The 18,269-nt window shown below is 27.8% G+C and overlaps 1 protein-coding gene across 1 annotated transcript; it reads left to right on the forward strand.

Moving 5' to 3' along the window:
- Window positions 1-3,211: 3,211 nt before the first annotated feature.
- Window positions 3,212-10,766, forward strand: LOC112688386 (protein CASC1-like). The gene is made up of 5 exons (XM_025561551.1): window positions 3,212-3,414; window positions 4,613-4,898; window positions 5,415-6,243; window positions 7,013-7,360; window positions 9,453-10,766. Exons 1-5 carry the CDS (start codon window positions 3,244-3,246, stop codon window positions 10,270-10,272), a joined length of 2,454 nt encoding a protein of 817 aa, XP_025417336.1. The 5' UTR covers window positions 3,212-3,243; the 3' UTR covers window positions 10,273-10,766.
- Window positions 10,767-18,269: the final 7,503 nt, after the last annotated feature.

Below are 18,269 nucleotides of genomic sequence, written 5' to 3' on the forward strand. Positions count from 1 at the left end.
AAAATATCTTGTTAGTGTGGTAAATAGAAGATCTATAAGTATTTACTACGCATTAAATTTAATTATTTTTATTTTTATTGCAATTCCTATTGCATTATTATCAGTTGTTACGTAGAAATATTTTATACCCATATGTCTAAACTATGTAGGTAATTAAATGCTTATTTTTGAAGGTTATAAATCCTAATAATAATAATAGATCTACATAATTGTTTAGTTCTTATTATCTACTAATAAAATATATAAAAAAAACTAATGAAATTTTAAAAAAACTAAAATTAACCGTAAAAAACCTTTACAAAAAAGTATTAGATATCGTAAGGTTCCGGTTTTTAAAATAAATTCTAATAAATGTTCAATTAATCCTAATAAAATTCCGATTTTAATAATAAATTTAAATAAAGGTTTCGGTGAGGTTCCAGTTTCCATATTCAAAGGGTTAAGGTTCTAAAACCGGTTATTTTCGGTACGGTTCCAGTCTCAGCATCCAATTATGATGTTTCTATACATAGATTATATTTTATTTTTTATATAGTAAATCTGATAATTATTTTTTTAATTATGTGAATAAAACTACATTTGATAACATTTTACTAAAGTGGTGTAATTGCAAATTAAAATTATTGTACACAATTTATTGCAGACAAAAACGGCACTCTATATAGGCAATTTAGGTACATTTGTAATTGAATACGTCGCAAATATGCATTATCATATTTATGTAATTATTTCATATTTAATTAACACTACATTACCTAAATGTCTTCTATATTGTCATATTTTATAATAAATAACTATTTTATAAAAATAAAAAATTCATCAAAAATAGATGAAGACAATTTTTCTAGATTTAATATATTTTACTTTGAATTTGACTATAGTACATAAATAAAAACATTTCTTTTCAATTTAAAAATAATAAAATTATTTTAAAAACGTACAAATAGTCTTAAAAAAAGAATAGAATTCTACTCAAGAATAAAAAAATGAAAAAAATAAAAAGTTCATAAAACTCCGTAGTCTTGTGTTTTTCACTATTATCAAAACCAATATCAGAAATTAATACAAATATTTAAGTTTGTTATTTTTTTTTTTTTTAATATCAAAGTTTTACTGACAATGTTATTATCTGAATTTAATAATAATTATAATTTAGTTCGACATATATAATATATGCAGCTGTTTATAAAAAAAATAATAATAGTAATAAACTAATATTAACATAATGTAAATTAACAATTAAGTAAGTATAAAATGCAATAGAAAATCGTAAATTAAAGCTCCAATTATCCTGAGACTTTTCCGTTTGAGTCGGTGGTGTCGAAGAAAATCATATAAATGATAAAATTGTGCTCCTTTTGATTTGGACAATTGTATTTTAAATTTCATTGATAATATTTTTATACAAGGTTTGATTGTGGGCATTTGAAAATCAATGTGAAGTTAGGTTAGACTAAATTGAACCTTATAGAACCCTACAGAACTATAAGGCGTTTTATATAACTCTTAAAATGTTGATTAAAATATTTGTTTTTTGTGAATATAGGTATTTGAACTAGCTCTCTAAGCTGGTGATGCATTAAGTATGAGGGATAGTAGCAGCTATTTGTAAAGTAATAATGAACATTTTCAACTTAACTTGGTATGTCGATTTAAAAGAGGATGTAACATCTTAAGGCTTTGTTAACCTTCTTGTAGTTTGCTTGCTATATGAGAGTTCCAGGTGAGTTTCCGGTCAAGAATAACACCGAGGTATTTGATTTTTGGCAACCAATTAATACATTCTTCACCTAGATAGAAAAGAATAAGATTTAGAGGACGTCGGAGTGTAAACAAAATTGCACAGATTTTTATAGATGAAAAACAATACGCATTTTATTCCCCAGTTATGTATTTTATCAATGCATTCTTGTATATTTGTTTATATATATACAAATATATTAGTTCCATTGAGGTTAAATATAATACTGTAATCAGCGTATTAGTGCGCATTAGCAAGATTATTGTTTTCATTAGATAAGAGATCAGATAGAAATATATTAAACAATAGTGGCGTTAATTTTGATCCCTGTGTAACACCTGTATTAATTGGTTTGAATTCTGGAAATACTTCACTAACACGCACTTTGAAAGTCCTCTCTGTTATAAATGATAGGACTTTCAAAAAATAAATGTTATAAATTAATGTATTATATTAAACAAAGCTAGAGGAATGTTTAGTTTTTTTTTTTTTTTTTATTTGAAGATGTTTGTTATAAAAAATACTACATAGAAATTAAAAGGGATCACCGTTATACACGAATCAAAGGAACTAGACCGAAATATCAAAACTGAAATTTTTTTTAATATTAATATGATTCATAGTCACTGTTAAAATTATTATATTTTAAGGAAATAATATGGATATTTACAATTAACACTGGAATCAACAAAATGACGGTTATAAATTTTTTTTTTATTATTTGTCTATATTAATCTAACATGACATGAAGATAAACTTTTATTTTCACGAGTGAAGCCGGGTAATTCAACTACTTGAAAATAATTTTACCATGCATATTCTTAAATATATTGTTCATTTTTATACAAAATTAAAATCCTATCATTAATAATTTAATATTTTTCACTTATTAAGTTACATTTCTTAATTATTATATTTATAGAAATTAGATTATTGAAAAATAATTGTTCACGTACATTTTTTTTAATATTATTTTCTATATCCTTGTAGTATATAATTTAAATTTATAACTATAGTAAATTTCTTAAATTCTTAATAACCAAAATAAAACAACTTTATCATGTATTAAATGCTTGCCACAAATATTATCGTAAAAGGTTCAAACCATTATCAATAAAGGAGCGTTGAGTTTCTTTAGATGATGCTATGTTTGGACGAATGCGTCCCGCTAATGACGTCCGAGAATTTGTAATATTCCCATTCCTTAAGCTACCCATTGTTTTTGGTTGCCAAAATTCAATTTTATCCTCTAAACATCAAAATTCCGGACCATTTGAAAACAATAAACATACTTGTATAACCCTGTACGAAAAGACCTTGTTTAAGAAAAAAATCTTACATCGTTTTTTTCAACTTAACAAGAAAACAAAGCGGTTGCCTCCATGTTGCCAAGCGACCATATTATGTGAAAGTTAAAAGTTAGATCGATTCATTTATAAGTACACTTATTGACACATAAAGTGTAAAAAAAATAATATTTTAACATAGTATTCAAAATTAGTATGGCGAAAAAAATCGAAAGCAGAAAAAAACAACCTAAAAATAGCACAATTATTAAAGCGGATAAATCAAAACTAGAAGCTCAGGAACGACTATGTGAAATTGACAGGAAACGAGAAAAAGAGGCTTTGCAGGCACAAAAAAATGAAGAGTTGAAGATTCGAGAACACCAGGTAATATTAATACACTAATGCAGCGGTTTCCAACCATATTACACATTATATATATTTATATAAAGCTTTTAATGAATCTCAACAATTTTTTTGTTAAATTGGTTGTCTGCACAACTAAAAAGGTGGGGAACTGCTGCACTAATGTACTAAATACATATTGTTATTCATTTATTTTATATGAATATAAAAATATTACCAATTTAATTTATTAAATATTTTTAAATTATTTTTTATTATATTATAGATGGATCTTATCTTCATATGATATTCAAAATTTTGTGTATCAAATTTAACACCAACAATCGCATTAAGTTAATAAAAATTAAATTTTATTAATATTAAAAAAATAAAAATAAAGATTAAATTAAATTACATCTAAATTTAAATTAACTGAAAAATGAAGTAATAAAAAAGTAAATAATATAATAATAATTATAGTAATTAAAAATAATTATAAATAAGTATGTTTATTTATGTTTACTAATGTAATTTATTATATAAAATAATTATAAAATATTGGTTTTAATAACACGAGATGTTTTGTAAAAAGAAATGTATTATTATTAATAACTATTTATTAATTATACATTATTAATCGGGGTCCACAATTTCTAAAAATCTTTCATCAGAGGTCCATGGTTTACAAAATGTTAAGAACCGCTGAGATAGACAATTCCGTGCGTTCGTTTTAGTTTCTTGGAAATAATGAAATTAATGATGTTATTACGTGGCATATGTTGACCAATAGATTAGGATATAACCATTATTTTTATATATAAGAGATCGTACATCGTATTTTGTTGAATAATATCTGGTTTTACATCAATAATTCTTTACAAATCTCATGCGCTTCTTTTTCTTTGCTTGTCATTTAGGTGTATTTGTTATGAACAGCTTATAATAAGCTAAAAAATAATGGAATTTACACATGTAATAATAATTATTAGATACGTGTGTAATTTCCATTATTTTTATATAAAATCAATATAAAAAGAGTACTAGCGTATCTCTTAATATATATCTTAGTACATCTTATAAATATTTTACAGAATAAATCACAGATTTTTAAAATTTAAAAAAAATCTTGATAATCTATGAATATAAACATTTTTAAATTCAAACTTATTTTTATAATAAGCCGTAACAACATTTTATGTGTTTTAAAAATCAACGTAAAAGCGATTAATATTAATTTCAGCTTCGTGAGAAACGTTTAAAACCCATCTGTGCCATGTTATCGACATTAGCCCAGAAAAAATATGAACACGATCAAATATATCGTGATGAATTGGACTGGAAACATTTAATAGAGTGTAACGGTACTCCTAATCCTAGAAATGTACAAGAACTCAATACATATCTATTTGTCTGGAAAAAAGTAAATCATGCTAATGATAATTGGAACTCTTACGAGGATAAATGTTTAGAAATATTTAATATTATGGATGCAGTAGATGACACCGTGGATTTACCACTGAATTTTAGTAAGATACCTCTTATACTATTAAAAGATAAAAACAAAAATTATTTATCAAATATTTATCTTCTATTATAATGTATTTAATAAATTATTAAAAAAGTATTATTTTTAAATTTTTATATATATTACAATATATAGTAATCTTTATACTTAAGATGTAAAATAAATAGTTATTTTTTAAAAATCTGAAATAGCTTAACTTTTATAGGGTTTTCTATTTTTTTTTTTTTTTTATTGTTGCACTTAATATAACAAATTGTTAACTTTTGTATATTTTTATACTTCCAATTTGTTTAATTCTATTTTATGAAATTTTGGGAGACAAATTCAAAATAGTGGGAATATTGATCTAAAGTAGACTTTATAACAAATATAAATGAGTTACCAAAATCCTTATCGCATCAAAAGGTCGATCTTTGAGTTGAGAATATAAAAGTTAGAATCCCCATGTTATGAGTTTTAAATTATTTTGAGCAATTTTTCAGTACTTAAAACACTGATAACACATTTCTGGATGTAGATCAATTTAAACTTCAGTGTTTTCGAGAAGCTAGAGACAACTTGGGAAGACTGTTGGTAGAAATTGTGTATGGAGCATGTTATCATCTGCTAAGTGATTATGAACGCAGAATGGATCCAATAGATTTAGAAACAGTTGCTTATCAAAATTCTTGTGAAGCATTTGCTGTTGGCTTGCATGCAGTATGCCATAGGCCTAGATTACAGACAGATGACAGACCACCCCCAAAATGTGATTTCCCAGAATGTCTGGTGATGGTGGATGTACCACCACAACTTTCACAACAACATATGGCAATAATGGCTCTTTGGCTACGCTGGGATCCTTTCATAGACAGAATGGCTGAGTTTGATGCATCAAAATCACTAGAGTCAGATATTCGAAGTCTGTGGCAGTACTTGGAAGATATGTGGGAAGAACGCAACCAAATATTACAGAAATTTAACGAAGAAAAGGAACAAGTAAAAAAGGAATTATGGATCATTAAAATGGAAGAAAAACTAAAATTGTTCTCTGCAGTCGATCCAAGCAATTACCCAGACGATTTAAAAGCATACATCGACGAACTAAGAGAAAATGAAACAGAAATTATTAGAGAAAACGGACCAGAATATAAAGCAGTACAAGAAATGGAAGAACGCCAAGATGAGGTCGAGATAAAAGATGAACCACAAATATCAGAAGAAGTAAAAGCAACTAAATCAACAATACACATTGATTTCAAAAAATCTCCCAGTCAAGAAATGGAAAAAAAGCAGCTGGAAGAAATGGAAAAAATTTCTATTTCATTGAAATATCAAGAAAAACCAAATGAACTGAATCCCAGAAGGTACGAATAATATTAATATTTAAAAGGAATCCTTTACTTTCCCTAAATAATACATTTTTATACGTGCATTTACGCTAATAAACTGAAAAATAAATAATTTTTAAGTTATATTTACAGTCATTTTATACTTAGTAAGAAATATCCATACAAAAATTTCCGACCATTTTTATTTCAGTAAAACTCTTATCAATATTTAAACATTTATCCGAGAATAGGTTGAATAAATATTATACATAAATTAATATGTTTTGAACGGACAATTCTTTAACCCAATGCTGAATACACACCATTTGAAAGAACCAATATATATTAGCAATGTAACAAAAGAGAATTTGAGTAATTCATACTATTTAGAAAATATCGAGATACATTAAGGAGCTTAAAGTTTTGATGAATTTAATTGCATATTTATTCTATTTGAGAAATGTTTTTATTCAAAAGTTATTTAGCTTAAGTTTACATATAAAAATGCTTTAAGATACCTAAAGTAAAACATAATAATATAAATTACACTTATTTAACTCAGTATAAATATACCTTAATGGCTTATTATACCTAACTAAGAAACAATTTAAAACTTATAAAGCTATAAGCATAATTTATAACAAGCTGTATAGTTAAAAACAAAAATAGTATATAAGTGTTACATTTTATTGGAGTTGGTTATTTTTATAGTGTTTTGGAGAAAACCTGTATATTTCTTTTTCATTTTTATAAAGTACATACTTTATATGTCAAATAAGTTACTATTTAAATTAAATTTTTTTAGATACTGGATTATTGGTGGAGCATTTAATGTAGAAATGTGGAAACTTCCTATGCAGCCTGTAGAACATAAAGATGGGAGTGTGGTCGTAATGCTCGTAGGCCATTCTGCACTGCAATCAATCGATTATCATGAAAAATACGAGCCGTTACAGTTATCCGTACGTTTTTCGTCTACATCGTCGGAAGACGAAGAAACGGATGTCAAGAAACAAAACCAAGAAGCTCTTAAGAGACTGACAATGGTAAATATAAAGTTACCAGAAAATGTGCTTTGGTTCGAAAACCCTAAGCCAGCCATGTGGAATGAGGAAAAAAAAATTTGGACTACTGATTACATATATGACGTCAGGTAAATTGCAAGTGATAGACTAAATTTTAATTTCTTCGTTCACTTCAAATATTACAAAACATACTAAACTAACAATATACTAACAATGAAAACATTACTGTATAATGTTAAATTGAATATATTCAATATATCTTATTACTAGTAAGTTACTTTATATAATTTTATAATGCTGAAATACATATATAATTTCGAGTATTTAATTATATTCCATAATATATTATATATCCGAGAAATCTATAACCTTTTTTTGTATTATTTTATTGATAAAATAAAACAACTACGTTTTAAATTTTCAGGATAAAATTCCACCAATTCATAGAAAACTGAGTATTATGGTTTTATTATAGCTTTTTTTTTTTATTATAAAGATTAGTGCATACTATTATAGAGTAAGCTTTGTAGGTATTCTTTTTTATTTACATTACATAAAACCACCAATGGTATAAGATATTATATTTAAAATAATCACCATAAATCTATGAGCTTAACAATACACTCACTATAATAAATACATAAATAAATCGTATTGTCAAATTTAATTAACAAAATTAAAATTGCATCTATAGTTTAAAGTAATTTGCACACAACATAATGTTATGGAATGCGAAAAATCTGTATGATTAAAAATAGGAATTAGGTGAGAAGTATTACATGAATAACAATTTCACTAAATATCATTATATGATTTCAAATAATTAAGTACACGTGATTGAAAGAAATTTAACAATCGCAGATACTAAAACAACACTGCATAATTAATGACAATAATTTTCAAACTATTAGATCTTCTCGGGATAAACGTATTTCATTTTTTTATATTTGTATTTTTTCGTGTATCAATGTTTATCACATTTCATTTTCACACATTTGCCATTCCTTTTACATATAACCTTAAACAATAATTATTGATTCATTTAAATTAAAGAAATCAAAAACCAAAAAAACCAAAGAACACAGGACATGCCCTACTTTTCTATGAGGCGTACAAGTCCTCGCGTTGCCACATAAACAACACACCATTATTATTTTCAGTTAATAACAGTCATGCGCTCCAACCCACGGATACACAATTACTTGCCAAATAAATCTTTTTGAACCGTGCGTATTTATATAAAAAATGTATAAACATAAAATGTATATAATATTCTATAAGTGTTTTTAAATTATATTATTACCAGTCTTGTAAAGTATTCGAGTAAAAGTATTCAAATACATTTTAAGTACTCAAATATGTATTCTAAATATATTTGAAAAAAGTACTTGGGCACAGTATTTGAATACCTACTTTTTTTAATGTATCTATATTTAAAATCAAATATTATTTTTAAATACTTTTTTCCTCTTACTTTATGTACAGGGACACCGAATTTTAATAAAATAATACTAATTGTAAAAAAATTGTATTTATAGATTATTATTAGTTTCATCGCCGTTATTATTATCGTTTATATTATCGTTTTATATTATCTTGATAGTAAATAATAATAGTTACTATGCCACATGTATTAAATAACTAATGACTGTATAATGTATACATTAGAAATGTTGTTGTACAAGTTATAGTATTTGATGGTATACCAGACCAAAAAATGCTCAATTCTTATTATAATTAATTTAAGTAAAGATAGTGCTTAAAAAAAAAAAAAAATAATTTGATTTACTAATAATTTAATTTACCCATCATTAAGGAAAAAATGTAAAACACTTTTAAAAAAAAAATATTTGAAAGTATCTACAAATACTTTTTAAAAATATTTGTATTTATACTTGAATACATTTTTTCCAAGTATTCGAATTCGTAGTTTAAATACTTTTGAAAAAAATAACTGTATCTGAACTTGAATACTTTTTAAAAGTATATTTCACAATGACTGACTATTACCATCACTAGTCTTAGAAAAAAATACTTTTATTGCGGTCGATGGTCAGGCATATAAAATTAAGTTAAGGGAAACCGATACGATTTTGCTCCAGACGGTTTGTAAAACAAAAGTAATTTTGAGGGCAATCGGTACATGCCCCGCCCCCGGAACGTCCACCAAGGTCGGCGACTAGTATATGCGTAACTGATTCGTGCTGGGTACACTTGCAGGTTCAACGAGGAGAAGCAGATGGTATCCTTCCGCGCGGGTCGGATGGGCTCGTTCGGGCTGGCCGTCAACCGGTACTCGAACTTCCCGTTCCAGTCGTGGGAGATACGGCCCGAGGGCAACAGCCCGGACAGCGGCGTCGTGCTGTCCGTGACCGCGGCCACAGTGCTGATCGAGTTCGTGGTGCGCGGCGACCACGCGGCCATGGTGCAGCTTCAGAACGCGACCACGGTGGCGCTACAGGAGATGATCGGCGTGTACCACCGGCCGGACAAGCTGGTGCGATTGCTGCGCCGCGGCGGCGTCAACCTGTTTCCCGCGCCGGACGCGCTGCACTACGTGGACGGGCGCCGGCCGCCCAAGCACACGGTCGCCGAGCGACACACGTACCGGTGCATGGCCGCCCTGAGCGGCACCCACCAGTTCACCGCGTCCCGGTGGAACGTCCACGTGGCCACCAACCGGATTGTGATGCAGATGAAAGAGATACCGGTCGACGAAGCGGCCGTCGACGAGTCCCTTGCCGCTGCTGTTGCCGCCGCTTCAGCGGGCGGTGGTGGCGTGAGCGTCCCGTTCAAGATGGTCATGGTGACGCCGGAACGGGCCTTGCTGCTCAAGTGCAACGAGGTCAGCCAAGCGTTCTCGGAGGAACCGCTGAACCCGGATGACGACGCGCCGTTCGCGCCCGACCTGTTCGCACTAGCCGTGGACACCGCGAGCACGGATCGCGTGCGCGCCGCCTTGGCAGACGTCCGCGACTTTGAGACCGTACAGACGTTGTACTACCTGTTGGACAAGATTAAATTCTTGAGCTATTCTTGATCCGCTCCCCCGTCCGTCATCTGAAACCACCCCCTCGTGCTGCAGCAATTGGTCGATCGAAATAATACATTCTATTCGGTATCGAAAAAAAAAAAAAAAAGAAAAAGATCATGTGGAAAATAAATAATTTTAAATTCGATGGCCGATTAATTTATAGATCGTGAAACAGAAGATAGTCCATCCACGTATTTTGTTTAAGGTTAGTACATAGCAGTTTAAGATCTAAATTAGTCCAAGTTCAAGGTTAACATTTAAGGAAGGTATATGGAAGGTTAGTATATATAACGAACGTGTTGCCAGTCCCCCTTGAAAAATCTAAAAAAAATTATGTAAATAATTAGCTTGCAATTCACAATAATTCGCAAGACCTATATCAAAAAATTCGCACGATACTCCTTCCCTTCCAAAATCCAAAATCCAAAATCCATAGGGGGCTGGAAACACGTTCGTGTCAGATTAGCACAGGGATGACAAACCTTTTGAACAAACACTGCGTGCCCAAAATTACCTTTTTTTTTTTTTATGAGCGTATCATGAAAAAAATATTAAAAATATTATATTTTGTTATATTATAATTTGATTGTATAATTAATGTATTAGTATAAAAAGGTTAGTTTAGGTACATAATAATAATAATAATAATATATAATAAATAATAATATTGCTTTGTTAATTGTTTATATTATATTATATTATAGGTCCTATAATATTATATACTATATAATATATAATAGTAAAAATTTTCGCGTGCCATGGATTTGCCATTTCTGGATTATCGTCTTAATATCGACGCACGTGAATATCACGTTGGATATCCGGGATGGGTATTTATACAAATAGCTTTAAGCACACGTATTCGGGCCACATTTTATTTAATTTTCAATAAAATTTGCGAAATATTTTAAAATTTTTAAATAATTTGATACGTTTATCTGGATAAAACCATAAACAAGTGTGAAGTCGTTTAATGAAATACAAAAACATCTAAACGCCACCGTAATGCAAACAGAACATATAACAAAATAAATGGTACCATATTTAAAATCTTCATTATGTTATTCAGTAAAAAAATTTTAAGTAAATGTTTATTGAAAATAATAATAATTAGTATAATATGTGTTAGTCACAATATAGTTTACAATCTTTGTTTGATCACATTTTATGTCACACAATATTCTAAACGACTCAGCAGCTAAAGTATGCTAAGGATCATTGGCACATTATTGTACATATAATATAATAAATATAATGTTTGTAAGATAAAAAAATATGCATTAATATATTTTTGTTAAGTTATAATTTTTTAAAAGAATAAAAATATTTTAACTATTTTTAATATATTTTTGGTTGTTATTGAAGTTAATTTCTATATAATTTCAATAAAAATGTTACTACGTATTTATGAATAAGTTGAATACTTATATAATATAAAAAATATATTTTTTTATTACATTTTTTATAAAATTGTGGAAGATATTAAAACTACTTATTATACTATAATGGAATTGAGAAATATTAAAAAAAAAATCAAACAGAAACTCCGAAAGTATATGATTATCCAATGAGAAGAAAAGTTATTTCAGAGAGAGACTTCCTGCGAACGGTTATCCAATAAGAAAAAAGTTATTTCCAAACAAAAGACTTAATAGGATCGAGTTAATTTTCCGTCCTAAAAGATTTCAAATATACCGAGTTCAAAACCACTTGTCTCACCCTAATATCTCTGGGTCCGAGCACATAAAAACACTAGCTTCCAGAACAAATAATTACAAGGGAGAAGAATAGTTTTCTTCCAGTCCCTGAAAACTTTTCACTTATCGCTAAAACTTTTTTTTTTTTAAAGAACCTACCACTTAATAAGTTTCCGACCAAATAGTTATAATACTTGCAATCGGTTTTTAGGTTGTTACAATTTCCGTTTATTATTACCGCATCAAATGACAAACAACTGTGTATAGTATGGAAATTTATTTTTTCCTTGCTATCATTTTTTACAATTGTTAATATTCATTATTATTAATGTTTTAAGTATATGTTGTGTATTTACGAGTATATTATTATTATTTTGAATACAATTTCCATTTAAATCTTTTAATAAAACTTTACTTGAAATATTATAAAACGTTATTATGTTACGTATAATGGATATACGTAATGTAGTGTTTATTACATCATTATTTGTCTACACACATAATATGTATGTTTGCCGAGTAAACACTACGTTGCTAAACGCTCTTAAACTACGGTTAAATGTATTCAAAAGGACCAGAAAACCTTCCCTGAATATCACATATCTAACTGGTCACCCCCGACCACATTACATATTGATGGAAGCACCGTAACTAATTGAAATTACAAATATTTGGAAATGATTTAGTTTGGATACTTATTGTGTATGTACAGTGTACACAGAGTGGCGGATTTAGCGTTTTGGCACCCCTAGGCTTAATCACTCTGCCCCTCCCCCATCACTCTAATAAGGAACCAACAATATTTGGTCTAAAGCTTTCTTTTCAAATTGTACTCAGTTTTTTTATCATAAAAAAAAAATATATATATATAAAATATAAAATCTTTAAAATAGAAAACTTCTAAAAATAAAATATTTCATGTCTATTATTTTACTTCAGATACCATTATTACCAATACAAATAATACCTATACTCGGATAGACGGATGTTCCCAATAAGTACATAGGTACTAATAAGTAATTAATAATAACTAGTAACTAACTGTAATTATTTTATTACAAATGAAATATTTTCAAAGTGTAATAATAATTGTAATATTCTTACTATAGCCTAAAGGTAGGCATCATAAAATGTACATATTAATATATTATTATAACTTTTTAAAATTATTTTTATTTGTGTTTATATGACAAATATAAAAAAAAATATATTAAAATAAATATACCTAATAAGTCAATAATAACACTTAATTCTATAAAAAAAAAAAAGCCGCCCTAGGCTATAAGACTTTTAGCCTGCACCCTAATCCGCCACTGTGTACACATACTACATACGGATATTGGATATGAAGTTTGATTAAACCATGATAAGATGAAGTTCAAGTACCTTACCAGTACTCATGAAGAGTTGTCGTTTCTTACATATTCATCATTGACCGTCGGCCTTACAATAGTCATATATGCCCAAATGGGATCGTAGTGTCTTCTCAGGAAATATACATATTATGTATGTAGACTAATAATGATGTTATAACCAATACAGTGTATAAATAACAACGTAAATAATAAAAATCCGCTATTATAACAGGATTTATGATAGATATCTGCAGAATTCAGAGTAAATATTTGATTTTAAAATATTATATTCAATAATTGTAAGTGGTAAAAATTATTTTAATTTAAGCATTTATATAACCATACATAGATATAATCATTTAAAATCTTAACAAAATGTATATCTATGATTATCCCATACCTATATAATAAAATAATAGACTGACAATCACCGATAATTATAAGTTTCCGCGTATTATAGGAAAATTGTTGTAATATTATCAATCAATCTACGTAAAATATTAGTCCTATTACTACCTACCATGAACATTTTTACATATTATTCGTCACAAAAAGAAAAGTATGAAAATTAAAATAAATGTTTTTTATCGGTGTGTAATCATAACAATATAATCAATATTTTATAGACAATAAATATACTTCATTCCGTTAGTCATGGTCATCCGATTTTTCATTTACAACATAGGCTAGCTGTATAAAATTCGATCACACCGATCTAGTCGCATAAGTGTATAGGGTATACGAGACTTGAAGAGAAGATCGAAATTATTATTTCTCAACTCGGACCACATTTGGGTATGAACAAGTATTTCAGTGTGGTACGCGTGCATGTAGGCAAGTGTGTACACGTCATTTATACTGCAGATGTATATACGTAACATTTTCGAACTACAACCTAAAAAAATGTCAAAACGTCACAGAGCTAATAAAAAAAAAACCGATGTACTCTTCAAATCGAAATAATATACACTTTTACAACGTACTTCAATTTTTATCGGTATTATTGCATAATTAAATTATATATAATATATAAATATATATATAATTACATAATCAGTGTTTGATAGAGCATATATGGTGTACACAGAAACAACGTACAACTTCTCGACTTTTGCTTACAAATTATTGTATGATACGCAGGTGTCTACGTATTCCCTGCAAAAAATCAAAAGAAAAATATTTTTAGTTTTCCTCCAATTTAAATAAGTTGTGTTCATATATTTAATGATTCACAATAATTTGTATGATGCCAACTTGGTTACTTATTGTATAATTAGATGAATAATAATGAAATTGGGTTGAAATTTTGAAAATTTGTCTCTCTTTGTTATTACTAGACTTGCTACACCAACTTGCAACGTTAGGTCAAAATCCATACTCGTATCAGATATCTGGTTAAATGTTTCATTGTCCTTCTCAAACTTTTTTTATCCATGGGCCCTCTAAATTTAATGTAAAACTGTCAAGACCTCTTTAATCAATATCATTAATTAAATATTAAAATTACATGTACTATTTCACACAGATAAATTATTAAAATGTATATTAAAATAATATTTATTAATATAACGTTGAAAGAACTTCATAACAATGTGAAACTTAAAACATTTATAAATACAAATAAATTAGACTAAATAAATACATAGTTGAAATAAAATAAATATTGCACGGCCTTCCAGTAATATAGCCATGACTTTCAGATTGAGAAACACTGATTTAGAACGTAAGTCAGTTTGAGTATAACTTATCACTACCGCAGAAATGAAAGAGAGACCTCTTCGTTCCTGTGTACGACGAGCGCCTCGTCCTTTGAGAATTAACGAAAGCACATTTTTACGGAGGCGAATTCTGTCAAAGACCGCGCATACAAAAGACGGTGTCTTGTTTTGTTCTAAACCTTGAAGCCGCAAAAGTACTTTCACCGATAAGACGACAATTACTAAGAAAAATAAATAATTAAATAGGCTAGAGGAATAATATTAAAGTCAATTGAACGTGAACTGAAGATGAACTGAACGAAGAACTAATAAAACATATGATTCCATTTTGACATTTATTTTAAACTTATATAAAAATAATACTGTTCAATTAAAACACGAATTTAGGATTGTAATAAAACTAATAAATAATAACAAATTATTTTATGATTCGTGCAAATGTGGTAAGAGAAAGCAATAGTTTCTCCTATTAATAATTTCTATATATCTACCATTGTTCTTAAAATAAAATTTGATCTTCCTGATAATTAAACATTTAAACTAGGTAATTTAATTAAAATTTCTGCTCAGTCTAAACTATCTAATGTTTAATACTATTGTAATCATTACGATTATTAATTAAAATATATATTTTAACTAACGATATTCATTATTGTACAATTATATTCACATTATTATTCGTTTTTTGCTTAGATCATATAGTAATAACACCGTATAGTATATGATATAAGGTTGTTTTTGTCTAACCTTTTTTATTTATCATATACACAATAATATAATATATATCGATCCTTCAATGCCATCCATGTCATAATTGCATCCTACCTTTTCACTATAAGATGTAAAGATTAATGTTTAATTTATTTATTTATTTATTTCTAATTGCGTGTTATTAATATAACTGTTGAGTTAATAATAGTTATTTATAATAAATCTATGGAAAAACAAAAAAATAAAAACAATGTTATCCTTTTTAAGCTAGCACAAATTTGTTGTGATATTTTTAATATATATTATTACATTGTACGCATAACCGTAAACATTACATTTCAATTTTTATAAAATTATAATACATATAATAATATAATATACCTACATGATATGTATGTTAAAACAACATGTGTTTTATGCAGGTACTATCGTTGTATTATGTACGAGTACTTCATAAACAGAGAGTAAACTCCATGTGTATATTAACAGTCATTCGATCGTTTTGTCAAAACTGTAAGCACCATAAAAAATGTAAATAATCTAAATAAACAATGGCCGTATTTTCTTTATTGAGAAGTTTTATTTGATTTTTCCATAATTCATTATATAATTTCAATAATAATCTTAAATTATTTAGTATAAGCAGGGCTCAACTTAGGGCTGGCTCAAGCAAAAGTAGTGCACAAAACAAAATCAGATTTTATTACCATTAAAAAAAAAGTTGAGCTCTAATTTTAATTTAGTCCCTCCCTCTATTTTTTATGTGACATACCTACATGAAAAATATTTTAAATTTTTTTATTTTAAAGAATAACAAATAGTGTTGGGACTATCGGGATATTTTTATGTTTTTTATTTTGACTTCAAATTTGTAAGGTTATATAATTTATTATAAATTCATTATGTGTACGTATTTAGATTTTAGGAATTCATATAATCAAGTATTTATTGCTTTTTAAATTATTTTTTATTTTTAACCTTACAAATAACTAAACCTTTGTTATAATCTTAAAAAATTTAACAAATTATTATTTATTATTATAATAATATTGATAAAATAAAATAAAACAAACTTAATTTTATTTAAAATTGACTTTTTTTGCTTTTAGTAAAACAAAACTCTGTATAAGTTTATCCATGTTTAATTCTTCAATGTTTCTTTTCAATTTTTCAATTCTTTAATGTTTTCAGTTGAAAGATTGACTAATCTAAATACCATCCCTACTAAAGTGCCGCTCTAGGCAGGTGTCTAACTGGCTTATACCTTGAGCCGGCTTTGAGTATGCTTATATATACTATTTTTGTTTTATGACATATTATTTAGTTAAATAATGACTCTAAACTATAGCTACGGCACAAATGATGTAAACATTAGTGTTAAATATATACATATTTATGATTCAGGCCAAGACATTTTAAATTTTGAATTTTATATTTTTGGCCATTTATAAATGGTTACTTCAAATAATTAAGAACACACAAATTCAGGCTTTATTTATAACTACACATTAAAATCAATATACTATTTTAATTAAATGTATTGAATATTTTTATAAATACGTTTATTTTTGATTGCTAGAAACTTAAACATTAAATACTTAACCTACCTTTCCCCCTCAGTACAAATCATGGCTATGCCATTGAAAACCGAAAACCCATGTTTATCCGATCTTTATTTAATGATTAATATTGTTATATTTTTATTTATCATTATATAATAATTTAAAAACGATCAGACTCAGCGCACATTATATGAGCGAATATGTGGTACACAGCTATAAAACATAATTTTAACTATGAATGGTGATCACGAAAATACGGAGCCTGCAGACGACATAACATAATAAAGACATACGAACTATTAAAATCAATCTTTTCGATGGAATAAAAGAATAAAAATGTTGAAAAACCCAGAGTAAAAAGTGAAAATTCTAAATCAATTTTAAAGACATCCGTTTGAAATGTTTTGTTTCTACTGTATTCATGTATACTGTATATATTATATATATACATAACATTAATCGTCTGTAACGTCCCTTCACAGTTCAGTCATGGACGGCCAAAATAACAGTAACTTAAACTCGTAGATACTTAAATACCCGCAATGGTAGTATACACACACACACACAATATATATTTAAGCTAATATACAGCCTGCTTCGCGGGTGATCATCATAAAAGATTTGTACACACCTATTTACGTCTACCTGCATAGGCATATTACATATATATATATATACTTATATTTATGTACAGTACCCGCGGAAGATTATAATTACGTTCACCGTAAGCCGTAAATAATTTTCAACTAACAGCGGTTAAAACTTAATTAAAACACATCAATCATCATACATCTACACCCGTAGTGGAAGTAGGTAGCTTGTATGTATATAATATAGAATATAAATAATATCTCCTGGAATTCGTGTGCAATGTGCGGTATTTACAGAATGAAAGAAACAAAAAAAAAAGGAATGAGAAGATAAGTCAAATACAAGAACACAGTACTATGGGCTATTTAT

Source organism: Sipha flava, unplaced genomic scaffold (genome assembly GCF_003268045.1).
Source record: "Sipha flava isolate LNK unplaced genomic scaffold, YSA_version1 38_pilon_pilon, whole genome shotgun sequence".
Lineage (NCBI taxonomy): Eukaryota > Metazoa > Arthropoda > Insecta > Hemiptera > Aphididae > Sipha > Sipha flava.

Bases quoted from the DNA above. Each gene is read 5' to 3' on its own strand.
- LOC112688386 (XM_025561551.1), top strand. From the start codon at position 3,244: ATGGCGAAAAAAATCGAAAGCAGAAAAAAACAACCTAAAAATAGCACA. The intron at 3,415-4,612 runs GTAATATTAATA...TATTAATTTCAG, and splicing joins TGAAGATTCGAGAACACCAG to CTTCGTGAGAAACGTTTAAA. The intron at 4,899-5,414 runs GTAAGATACCTC...TTCTGGATGTAG, and splicing joins GGATTTACCACTGAATTTTA to ATCAATTTAAACTTCAGTGT.